Genomic DNA, 11,916 nt, shown 5'->3' on the forward strand with positions numbered 1-11,916 from the left:
TGACTGGCACAGGAGGAGATTGCCCCCTTCTTCTCCAGCAGAGCATCTGGTGGATTTGAACCGTGTACTTCTGGGATTGCAGTGAAGCGTCTTGCCACTAGGCCACCAGAGCTCCCTGATAATTTATTATTCTTAAAGCTTCAAACAGAATCCTAAAAGGGGTGGGGGGGGGTAAGCATAGAAACTTTGTTAAAATATTCATGAAGTGAGTCACTGAGGTTTCCTAGAAACATGGTAATATTACATTAGAGGTAATGTTTCCCTTCTTTTTACTTTCTAGCAACTGCTCTTAAGCCACAGGTTCCCCATTTGCTTTCCCATCTGGTAGTGAAATAGCTGACCTAAGATTTCTTTACAAAAATTACTAGGAGCACAGTCATTTGGGGCTAATTGATTACGAGCCTCCAGTAGATAGAGAATTAATTCTTCAGGCCTCCTGCTGATAGTAATGCACTTTTATTTGAAGTATGCCTGGTTTTAATTGTTTTTGGTCAAACATTCTTCTAGGTTGTATAGCCCTGGTGTGTCCATTTGCTGTACAGAGGTAACTCGTGGTGGTTGTGATGCTGAACGCTGTGACACTGACGTGTCAAATGCGATAATGCTTACTCATGGTGGACAGTTTTTGGTGGAGCTTCCCAATTAAAACAGGCTTGGAAGCAGGAGTGGCATCCACTTCTGGAATAGCTTGCCTCCGGAAACCCTATGAACGTGGAGAAACGATGACCATTATGTAAGTGTTCAGGTCTTTCGTTCATAGGGTTGCTATGAGTCATCTACAGCTCGATGGCACTTAACAACAACAACATGTTGATTGTCGTTGGGTCATAGCTGACCCTCCGGTGGGTTTCAGAGGCAATAAGTCGGGCAAGGGGAGATTGCCGCCCACAGAGCAGCCCGGGGGTCCAGAGCAGTTGGCTTGGCAGTGCGGCTCCTCTCCACAAGGCCAGTTTTGTCGTCAGGTGATGTTGAGTGTGACTCCGTCAGGACTGAACAGCGGCTCTGAATCTGCTCTAATCCTGTGGCGTCCTCACTTCCTGACACTAGAACTCTGCAGCGGTCACCGTGTCAGTCCACCTGCTTGAGGGTCTTACTGTCCTTCACCAGCCCCCCCCCCTTCAAAGCAGCAAGTCCCTCTCAGGAACAGCCCTTCCTAGCAACATGGCCAAAGTATGTGAGGCAAAGCCTCATCATTCTTTCCTCCAAAGAGCATTCTGGCTGCACCATCTCCTAGACATGTTTGGGGTTTTTTTTTTGCCATCCATGGGATGTTCAGTTCTCTCCAACACCACAACTTAAAGACATCAATTTTGCCACCCTTAGTCATTGTCCAGCTCAAGTAATCGGAAAGACCGTGCCTGAATCAGATGCACCTTAGTCTTCAAACTGACATCACTACTCCTCAATTTGGACAGGTCCTTAACTGCACACTTTCCCAATGCAATACGTCTCCTGATTTCCTGACTCCTGATAGTGTTGATGGTGGATCCAAGTAAGATGAAGTTATGAACAGTTTCAATCTCTTCTCCATCCACCATCATGTTTCCTATTTGTCCAATGGTAAGAATCTGTTTTCTTGACATTGAAATGCAATCTATGCTGATGGCTACATTCTTTGGTCCTCTGTATCAAGTGTCTCAAGTCCTCACTTTTAGCAAGCAAGGTTGTGTCATCTGCATAACTAAGTTGACAAGTTGTGGCTGACATTGAGAAGAATTAGAGTCCCAGAGCACTTAATTATGCTCATACAAAGCATACATAGACCAGGAGGCTGTTATGTGAACAGAGCAGGGAAATACTGCATGGTTTAAAATTAAGAAGGGAGAGTGCCAGTTATATTCTCTCCCCATACCTATTCAATCTGTATGCTGAGCATATTAGTCTATAAGCTAGAGACTATAAAGAGGAATGTGGTTTCAGGATCCGAGGGAGACCCAGCAATAACCTGTGTTATGCAGATGACACAATCTTGCCTGCAGGCCAGTGTAGAAATGAAAAAATAAGCATTTTAAAAAAAATTATTGTGAGTCTTTTATTTAGAAGAAAAGGGGGACTTTTAAAGATTTGCATAAGTTCAAATTTTTAAGATGGGGTTGTCCTGGATAGACCCAACTTAGTCATGTTATGTGTTGTTGAGTCACCTGCGACTCATATTTACCCTGTGTACAACAGCCCTAAACCCTGCTCTATCTTGTGCCAATTTATTGTCTCTGACACACTTAACCATATTACCCCAGTCACGGAATCAATCCACCTTATAGAGGGTCTTCCTCTCCTGCATTGTCCTTCCACTTTCCCAAGCATGATGTCCCTCTCCAAGCATTGGTCCCTCCTTGCAACATGCCCAAAGTTTGACAGATGAAGCTTAAAAATCCTTGCCTCCAAGAAGCAGCCTGGCTTCACTCCAGGGTGAACCTGCTCTCTTAGCAGTCCATGGTATATTCAATACTCTTCTACAACACCACAGCTCAAAGGCATCAATTCTCCTATCATCCCTAGTCATTGTCCAGCTCTTTGACACATAGCAAGTGATTGCAAGGACCATGGTCTGTATTGGGCATACCTTAGTCTTCAGACTGACATCGTTGCTCTTCAGTACTTTAGAGAATTCTCTAACCACTGAGTTTCCTATGGCAATATGTCATTTAATTTCCTGGCTGCTGGTGCCAAGAATGTTGATTCTGGAGCCAAGCAAACTAAAGCTGTGAACAATCTCAATCTCTTCACCATCCATCCTGATGCTGCCAATTGGTCCAGTGGTGAGAATCTTTGTCTTCTTGACATTGAGCCTCAATCCATATTGGAGGCTGCAGTCCTTGACCCTCTGCAGCAAGCACTTCAGGTCCTCCTCAGTTTCAGCAGGCAGGGTTGTGTCATCTGTATAATAAAGATTGTTGATGTATCTTCCTCCAATCCTGATGCCACCTTTCTTCTCATAGAGTCCAGTCTCCCAGATACTCTGTTCTGCATATAGAATAGAAATTCAGTCATATGGTTTTCAAAAGTTGGGAGAGAGCCTTTCTCAGTTGTAGCCAGGGGAGGTGACCATGGAAGAATGGCCAGAAAGACAGAGCAGACACTGAGGATAGAAAGGACTGGGCAGCCTCTAGTAGAGGAGAAAGGTCGTGTCTCCCCTGGAGTCTTGCCAACCCAAGACCCACGTTGGCCTTCTGACCTCCAGGTCAGTGATACGATGGGTTTGTGGCACTCTCTAAGGGTGGCCATGGACAATGGGTGCACAGCTAACGGTGGCAGTGGTCACTGGACCTGCACAGCATCATGAGTTCTGGCAGTCATTTCTAGGCATCAGAGGTGACCATTGGGTCATGTGGAAGCCCTTGGTCAGTTTGGGGCCAGGGATAAAGAGTGTGGAGCTGGCCAGCTTCCATCAGCTGCTTTGTCGTTTCCATCATTCCGCTCCCAACTCAAAGCTAAGTACGGAACCTTGAAGGTTCGATTTAAGGAGGCCCTGGTCTTCTGCAATACTGCGGTTAATGCACTCAGTTATTTTTTTTTTTCTTTTCAGGGAGGGTCAGCATTTTATTAGATAAAAACAGGAAGGAGAGTGCCTACCCATCACTTCCTCCGGCTCAAAAGAGTAACTTCCCCCACCCCAAGAATGAGCAGGGAGTCTCTAACACTGATATAATGGCAGAGTTAGGGCAGAAAGCCCCAAACATCCCTTCTAAGTCTTATTACAAAAGTCTTCTTAGGTATGAATTGCCAGAAGAGGACTATACTTGACTCTTCCCCTAAGTTCTTGGCTCTTCTGATGGGGGCTTCATCCCCCACAGAAATCAGGACTATGAAAAAAAGTTTTTTAAAAAAATTGAAAAGATGGGTGTTCTTCTCCATTGGCTCCGAAGGGAGGAGGCAAGGCAAAGTTGCTTCCATTCTTGGGCCTCATATCCTTGATGCCTTCAGTGCTCATCAAAACCAGGCATGGGAAAGGCTCTGGCAAACTGCTCTACCCGCTGCCTGAGGTCAGCCAGCCACTGCCTTGTTTCTGGATCGTTGAGCAGGAAGGATTTGAAATCCTGGAGCTTGGCAGTCTTACTCTTCACCTCCAAGCCAATGTTGACACCTTCATCTATAAAGTCCACAACTCTCCGGAAGTCATCCTCACAGAACTGTCGGGAGGTCAAGGCTGGAGCCCCGAGTCGCAGGCCCCCAGGAGTGATGGCACTGCGGTCTCCAGGACAGGTGTTCTTGTTGGTTGTGATTGACACAAGCTCCAACACCCGCTCAGCCCGAGCTCCATCTAGGCCTTTGGGTTGAAGGTCTACGAGCACCAGGTGGTTGTCAGTGCCTCCAGACACCAATGAGTAGCCTCGCTCGAGCAGGGCATCAGCCATGGCCCGAGCATTTCTCAGAACTTGCAAAAAGTACTCCCGGAACATGGAGGTGCAGGCCTACTTTAGGGCCACAGCTACTGCAGCAATGGCATGGTTATGGGGGCCACCTTGCAGTGAGGGGAACACGGCAAAGTTGATTCGGTCCTCAAACGTGTAAGGGATCTCACGGCCAGACTTGGGATCCACAGCACGCACCCCTTTCCGGTAGAAGATAAGTCCTGACCTGGCCCCTCGAAGGGGTCTTGTGAGTAGTGGTGGTAACAACACCCGCATGCTTGAAAGGTGAGGGGATCACCTTGGCAGCCACCAGGCCGCTGATATGGGCCATGTCTGCCAGCAAGTGCACTTTGACCTCATCACACACCTCTCTCATTCGGGCGTAGTCAATGAGGCGAGCATAAGCACTGGTACCAGCAATAATGAGCCGTGGTCGGAAAAGGCGGGCAGTCAGTGCCAACTGGTCATAGTCAATGAGGCCAGTTTGGGGATTCAGTTTATAGGGCATGGATTCAAAGAAGATGGATGTGGCTGAAATCCGCTTGACATCAGACATGTAACCATGGGTGAGATGGCCCCCATCAGGCAGGTCCAGCCCCATGATTCGGTCATGGGGCTGCAAAAGGGCTGTATAGGCAGCTAGATTGGCTGGGGACCCTGAGTAGGGCTGGACATTGACTCCCCATTGTGCAGGATCCAGGTCAAAGGCTTCCAAGGCTCGGCGCTGGCACAGCAGCTCTATCTCATCCACTACTTCTGCTCCCCCATAATATCTCTTGCCAGGGTAACCCTCCGAGTACTTGTTGTTCAGACAGGACCCCAGGGCCTCCAGCGCAGCTCGGCTGCAGAAGTTCTCAGAGGCAATGAGCTCCAGGCCACGACACTGCCTATCCTTCTCCTTCTGTAGCAGCTCCCACATCTCAGGATCACTATCTGACAGGCTCTCCTGTCCTGTCCAGCTGCTGGCTGCTTCTCCAGTCTGAGTCTGGGCTGTCTTGCTGTGCTGGCCTCGTCTGGCCATCTTGACCAACTGACCACATCTCCGCAGAAGCCGGGCCGCCGAGAAGAAAGTGAAGCGCATCATCGCAGCCCCAAGTCGCCGGAGGTGCAGGACTAACTCTTAACAGGGAGCAGCAGTGCACTCAGTTCTTAACCAGTAAGTTGAAAGCTGCAGTGTACTCAGAGATACCTCAGAGGAAACGGCTAGCAACAGAAATCTGAAAAGTCACCCCTCCTTTGACTTCCGAAGTCAACAATTCTGCGGTAAGGGCTCAAGGTCTGTCTTTTAATAAATTCTCCAAGTGGTACTGATGACCTAGAGTTTGAGAAGGAAGCTCTGATGGTCTGTTGTTGTTAGACACTGTTGAGTATGACTCAGTGAGCCTTGGAGCAATGTACCTGAACACTGTCCTTTCCTGTGCCGTCTTTACAATCTCTGACACCTTCAAGCTCACTGCCACAGTCACCACGTCAACCCACCTAATTGAGGGTCTTCCTTTCACCACCCCTCCACCTTCCCAAGCATGATTGTCCCTCTCCAAGGAATAGCCTCTCCTAGGAACATGACCAAAGTATGTGGGACAAAACTTGATCATCTTTGCCTCCAAGGAACACTCCAGCTGCACCCTCTCCAAGACATTTCTGTTCTTTTGGCTGTGCACGGGATGTTCAGTGCTCTTCAGTACCACAGCTCAAAGGAATCATATCTTCTTCTGTCATCCTTATTCACTGTTGAGCTCCCAGATGGGTAACAAGTGACAGAAAAGACCAAGCATGGCCTGAATCAAGTGTACCTGTGTCCCCAGATTGCCACCAATACTATTCAGTAATTTGGAGGTCTCAGACTGCCGGCTTCCTCAGTGCAATAAGTCTCCTGACTGCTGGGGCCAAGTGTACTGACTGTGGATCCAAGTGCGATTGAAATTGTTGACAGTCTCAATCTGTCCAGTGGTGAAGATTTTTGTTTTCTCAATATTGAAATGTAAAATGGTAAGGAATTACACTACAATTCTAAGCCATGCAGTTCGAATCCACTAAGTAAGTATTCCACTGGAGAAAGATGGGCAATCTCCTTCTGTGCCATTTACTGCTTCTGCAAACACACTGCAGGGCCAGCTATGCGTCGGTTCTGACTCAATGGTACACAGCGACAGGTTAGAGAGTCCCTACTGGAAGGTCGTCTGCTAGGCTGCACTGGGTCCTGGTAGTCCCACCACCTTGAAGGCAGGGTGTACTTAACGAGGATCTGGGGCGGGGAGGGGCAGCTGGACTGGACCCTACAGTCTCTGTGTCCACCACCCTGCCTGATCCTTTCAGCCAGAGACCTAGGAGGAAGGCACACTGGCCCAGAGTGGGGCTGTGGACCTCCTCCTGCCTGCGTTTGGCCGCCAACAGCACACCCACAGGGCCACCCTTAACGAGAGGAGAACCAGCACTGGAAGGTCTCCTGGGCAAACGGCTGAGATGTGCCTCATAAGTCTCCTTCGGGGGCCTGCAGGACAGCCTGTCCCAGGGAGCAGTGGCCTTGACGATGGACAACACCGGCTTCCCTACCTTCCTCTCCCTGTGCCCTCTGTCTGCCGGTGGGGATCACTTCCCTAGTAAACTGCTCTCCACAGACGCCATTGTTCAGGGAGAGCCAGTATCCAGATGTCATAGCTGCCCCAGATGCCCCTGGCCTGCTTTTCAAAAGCAATATGTCCTTCTCACGTAGACCTCACTCTGCTGTCTGCTCCCTAGATCTACTCCAAAGAAGCATGCCTAAGAATAGCACACCATCCTTTTAAAATCCTCTGCATGCCATTCATTGATCACAACCCTGCTTTTCGTTTTAAACTCTGTGATTTGTTGTCTTTTGAACTCTGTGAATGCCTGCGCACACAGGAAGAGCTGAGCCTTGCTTACTCTTGGTTGTTCCTCAGTAGCTTAGGCAATGCAGAAGGCTGTGAATAGACATGATTACTAGAATGGGTAAATTCTGTAAGAACAAGACAAGGCCCCAAGGCAGCTAAAATCTGAGTTAAGGACCAGAAAGGCCATATCATGCTGTCAAAGGTGGAGGATCAGAGAAAGAGAAGGTCCTCAACCAGATGGATTCATAGAGTGACCACAACAATGGACCCGCCTGTCAGAGGCGGTGAGGGCAGCGTGGACCAGGGCCAGGTATGGATCTCCTGTTCACAGAGTTGCTCTAGGTCATGGCCGACTTGACAGCATCGGACAACATGAACTTTCTGCAGAAAAAGAACACACAGCTCAAAGGCATCCATTTAAGTTTATTTAAAAATTACAAAAATGTCTCCACTCAAGTTGTCTGTGAAAAAATTTTAAAAGCAGCAACAATGACCTTAGTTCATTTACCCCAGTCTAATGCAATTTATAAAATTGAACAGAATTTGGATGTGTGTCTTATTCCTCTGTAGACACGGGACCCTTTCTTGAGGTCCCTTTCTTTAGGGTCCGGCAGAATCATGAGTGGGGCGCTTTCCACGGCCTTTCTCCTGTGGACTCGATGGAGAACGATCCGGTAGACGCCCGTGATGGAGCTGCGGGCGTCCCCGCCTGGGTTACTCCGAATATGCTCTTCTGTGATGCCCAGACGTTCCAACGTGCTTTTCACCTCGCTCTCCTCGTCTCTGAGGATGCCGGTTTCTGACAGGTGTCTTGGGTCCAGCTGGAAGGGCTCCAGAGGGATGGGGCAGGGCACCCCTCGCATCCACTCGTCGCTGATGATGTGGTCGATGCCGTACCTGTCCCCGGGCACGGGCTGGAGGACGCCCCGGATGAGCCGGTGGCAGGGCGCGGACACGAACGCGGGCACACTGTACGTGCCCTCCAGCACGCTCTTCTTCAGCTTGGCCACGGTCTCTGCCCGGAAAGGCATGGTGCCGGTCACCATGAAGTACAGCAGCACCCCCAAGGCCCAGATGTCCACATAAACGCCCACGTAGTGCTCGTCCCGGAACAGCTCGGGGGCGGCGTAAGGGGGTGACCCGCAGAAAGTGGTCAGCATCTCGCCTTTTCTACTGACGGTGCTGAAGCCAAAGTCGCCCACCTTCACGCAGGTGTTGCTCGTGTAGAAGACGTTCTCTGCCTTGAGGTCTCGGTGGATAATCTGGTTGTCGTGCTGTGGGAGAGGGCACAAAGGGAAGGGTTAGCGTGTTCCCAGGATGATGGAACGCACCCCCAGTGACGCAACGTGGTGGCATGACACTCAGTGGACGTCCAAACAGCTCAGCAAACCCCTGGTCTTGGAAGGCAGCCCCTCGTAACCTTCAACCACATCCACCCCAGACTGAGCACAGGTCCTGCTTCTCTGTGGGGTGAGAGCTGCCATGCATCCCAAACATGTGGACTGGGGACTTGGTGCCAGAAAGAAGAATCAGGTCTTACAAACGGAGACTCAAACTCCCATGTTGACAGCAGCATAATTCACCATCGCAAGAACATGGAAACAGCTTAGATGCCCAACCACAATTAAATGGATTGAGAAATTCCAATACATTCACATGATGAAATACTACGCAGCACGCACGAACAGTGATTTTGTAAAGTACTACCTAACTTGGGAGGAACTGGAGAGCATTATGCTGAGTGAACTAACTCAGTCCCATAAGGACAAATACTGCTTAAGACCATTTTTTGTAGAACATGTATGAGGATCCAAGGCGGAGAGAGGGGAGCAGAGGGGTGAGGTGTCGGTTAATCACAGGCTCGCACGATTTCACCAATGGAGGGAGGGGTGGGTAAGGGAAAGGGGAAAGATGTGGTGTGAAGAACAATGTATATGAACTTTGTAAGTAAACCAGTATAAAATGAAAATGTTCTTCAAGAAAAGAAGAATCCTGTGTTGGGAAGCACAGAGACACCACGAAGCAGTCCTCTTTAGGCCACATACGGTCTGGTGTTGTGTTCCACTCTTCCTGGATGAGCAATCTCGATGAGACCAAGACCAGGAAGGCTTGGAGCCCTCCCTGCACTCGACAACGTGCTTCTTCGAGTGGGCATCTTTTTGCAAACTGAACTCAGCAGAGGGAGGAGACGGCTGGACAGTGTTCTAGCAGGGTCCCACCGTGTGGGGGCACACGATCGTAGCCTCCTCACGTTCTCCACCCAGACGTGATCTGAGACTGGCCTGCTCAGGCCCGAGGGCTCATGGGCAATGGTTTAACGTTCTTTACTTTTCCCAGTGAGCCTCTTGAGATTAAAAAGCCAGGCGTTGGGTCCTGCTGGCTTGGTTCATTTTCAGTTCAGCCTTTGCAAGCTGTCCAGTGTGTGTGAACCACACTTGGCTGCTCAGGACTGGCCATGAGCACTGCCCATGAGGCCCCTGGTCCACCGTTCTTTCAGGAGGCTGAGCAGAGTGACAGGGTGTCCTTCAGAGGACGCCTGTCTGCACCCCATACAGCTTCGTCTTCTTGTGCTGACCACCAGATTCCTTTCCAAGTAGAATACGGAGGACTGTGACCAGCAGTGCCTCTGCTTGGTGTGGGCTGTCTGGGGAAAGGTGAGCCACAGCGCCCGGTAAAAACCTATTGCAGTCAAATCAATGCTGCTTCACAGCAAGCCTGCAGGACAGGGCAGAACTGGCCTACCATGTTCCCGCCCTGCCTGGACAGCAGCCGGGCAGCGCTTCTCCCCGGGCAGAACTGACCACTCCTCTGGCAGTTCATGGTCAGTACTCTGCACCACCACCCACTCGTGGAAAAGATGTCACGCTGGGAAAAGTGGATGGTCAGTGAAAGAGAGGAAGACCCTCAATGAGATGGACTCACGGATATCAGATGAGGTTGGCACAGGACAGGGCAAGGTTCAGGACGGTGGTTCACGGTAAATCGGGTCACAGTCGACTCAGCAGCACACAACAACAGCGGTATTCCCAAGGCTGTCATTTCTACTGAAGTGGACACACATATACACACCCCCAGCACTGGGCCGCTTAAATGGTCACAGCCCAGCTCTGCAACACCACCACTGGTCTCCTTTCTTCTGCTCGCTCTGCATCGCCTTCTTCCTCCTCCTTGCTATTTCGTGGGGGTGCTCTGGTGCCCTAGTGGCAAGGAGCTGTACTGCGACCTCAAAGGCAGGCAGTTCAAGGCCACCAGCTGCTCTGCAGAAGGGTGGGCAATCTCTTCCCATGTGATTAACTGTCTCTGAAAGCCCACTGGGGAGTCGACTATAGGTCGGTTCCAACTCTACGGTACACAACACACACAACACAGGCAGAGAGCGTCAGTGCAAGAGAGGGAGACCCTCTACAAGATGGACAGTGACTGTGGCAATGGGGTCGAGTGTGTCAGAGATGGTGAGGTTGGCTCAGGATAGGACAGGATTCAGATCTGTTGTTGTTCATAGGGTCGCTAGGAGTTGTCGAGTGGAACATAAAAAGACAGGTCACTAATTTCCCTGCTGGGGGGCTGGCCAGGAGACTGCTGGTCTCACCTTACAACCACTCAGGCACAGCAGTGAACTAGAAATAATCTCTCAGCTAGCAGAGACCCCGGACAAGTGTGTCTCATCTGTGAGAAGTCTGCGTAAAGAAGGTAGCAGGACTTCATGCTGACAGGTCAGATTCAGTTCAGCCCCTGCCCGCACCTCAGGCCCCTCCAGGCCCAGCAACGTGGTCAGCAAAAGAGAGAGCCCCATGGCAATCCGTTCTTAGTGGGACTAAGGCGACTGCTTCAGAGTCCAGCTTTGCCTAAAGAAATAATCAGGTAACTAAAATAAGAAAGGCCTCATCAAGTTCTAATCCGCTGAGCATGGGGGTGGGGGCAGCTAATGAGTTCACCGGAGGGAAGAAAGAGAAAACAGAGGTGCTGCATGATGGAAGAATGTTCTAGAGACAGAAACACGCTAGTGCTGGGGAGGACTGTGAAGTGTCTGATGAGGTTAGAAGGGAGAGGGCATCCTGGGTGCAGAGTTAAGGAGGACCCGGGTGTCCCGGGAGTAGATGGAGTTCCGGAAGTGGGTTGTGACCGAGGAGTGGGTACTGCTCACTCCAGCTGCTCAGAGGGAACCCCAGCAAGCTCCCCACATGTTAGAAGTCTGAAGACTAAGTGCAGACCCCTGGATCTTGAGTCAGAAGCAAGAGCACCGTCCCAGCCAGACCCATGACCCTCACAGAGGCACTACTGTCTGCTTACGTACCTGAACTGCTTGAATGTTGGTAATTTATAGCCCCTCACTCCCAGTGGGGCCAGGAGGGGGTGAGACCCTTCTTCCGGGGGCCCTCACTCCTGGGGCCCTCGCACACTCCTAGTGGAGCTGGTTTGGGGTGAGGCCCTCACTCCTGGGCCCCCTACACTCCCAGTGGGGTCAGGATGGGGTGGAGGCCTCATTCTTGAAGCCTCATTCTTTGGGACCTCCCACCTCCCAGGTTGGGATGGGCCCTCCCATGTCTCACCTCCCACCTCCCTCCTCCCACACTCCCAGTGGGGCTGGTTTGGGGTGAGGTCCTCAAACTCCCACAATCCCTTGGGGCTGGTTTAGGGTGAGGCCCTCCCACCTCCCACAGTCCCTTGGGGCTGGTTTAGGGTGAGGCCCTCCCACCTTCCACAGTCCCTTG

General features: G+C 50.7%; 2 protein-coding genes and 1 pseudogene across 2 annotated transcripts in view; all 3 read right to left on the reverse strand.

Annotated features, from left to right (window-relative positions):
• Positions 1-3,577, reverse strand: part of LOC102865810 (RNA exonuclease 1 homolog) — an 11,395-nt gene extending 7,818 nt beyond the window's left edge. Inside the window, exon 1 of the mRNA XM_006903045.1 lies at positions 3,574-3,577. Coding sequence (XP_006903107.1) covers positions 3,574-3,577 — 4 coding nt within the window. The remainder of the gene's footprint in view (positions 1-3,573) is intronic.
• A 343-nt stretch (positions 3,578-3,920) lies between these two features.
• On the reverse strand, positions 3,921-5,436 carry LOC102864196 (annotated as a pseudogene).
• A 2,292-nt stretch (positions 5,437-7,728) lies between these two features.
• The window catches only part of NIM1K (NIM1 serine/threonine protein kinase), a 32,104-nt gene continuing 27,916 nt past the window's right edge, over positions 7,729-11,916 (reverse strand). The window contains exon 3 of the mRNA XM_006903044.1: positions 7,729-8,478. Coding sequence (XP_006903106.1) covers positions 7,729-8,478 — 750 coding nt within the window. The remainder of the gene's footprint in view (positions 8,479-11,916) is intronic.

Source organism: Elephantulus edwardii, unplaced genomic scaffold (genome assembly GCF_000299155.1).
Source record: "Elephantulus edwardii isolate Elephantulus edwardi_28Jun2011 unplaced genomic scaffold, EleEdw1.0 scaffold00499, whole genome shotgun sequence".
Lineage (NCBI taxonomy): Eukaryota > Metazoa > Chordata > Mammalia > Macroscelidea > Macroscelididae > Elephantulus > Elephantulus edwardii.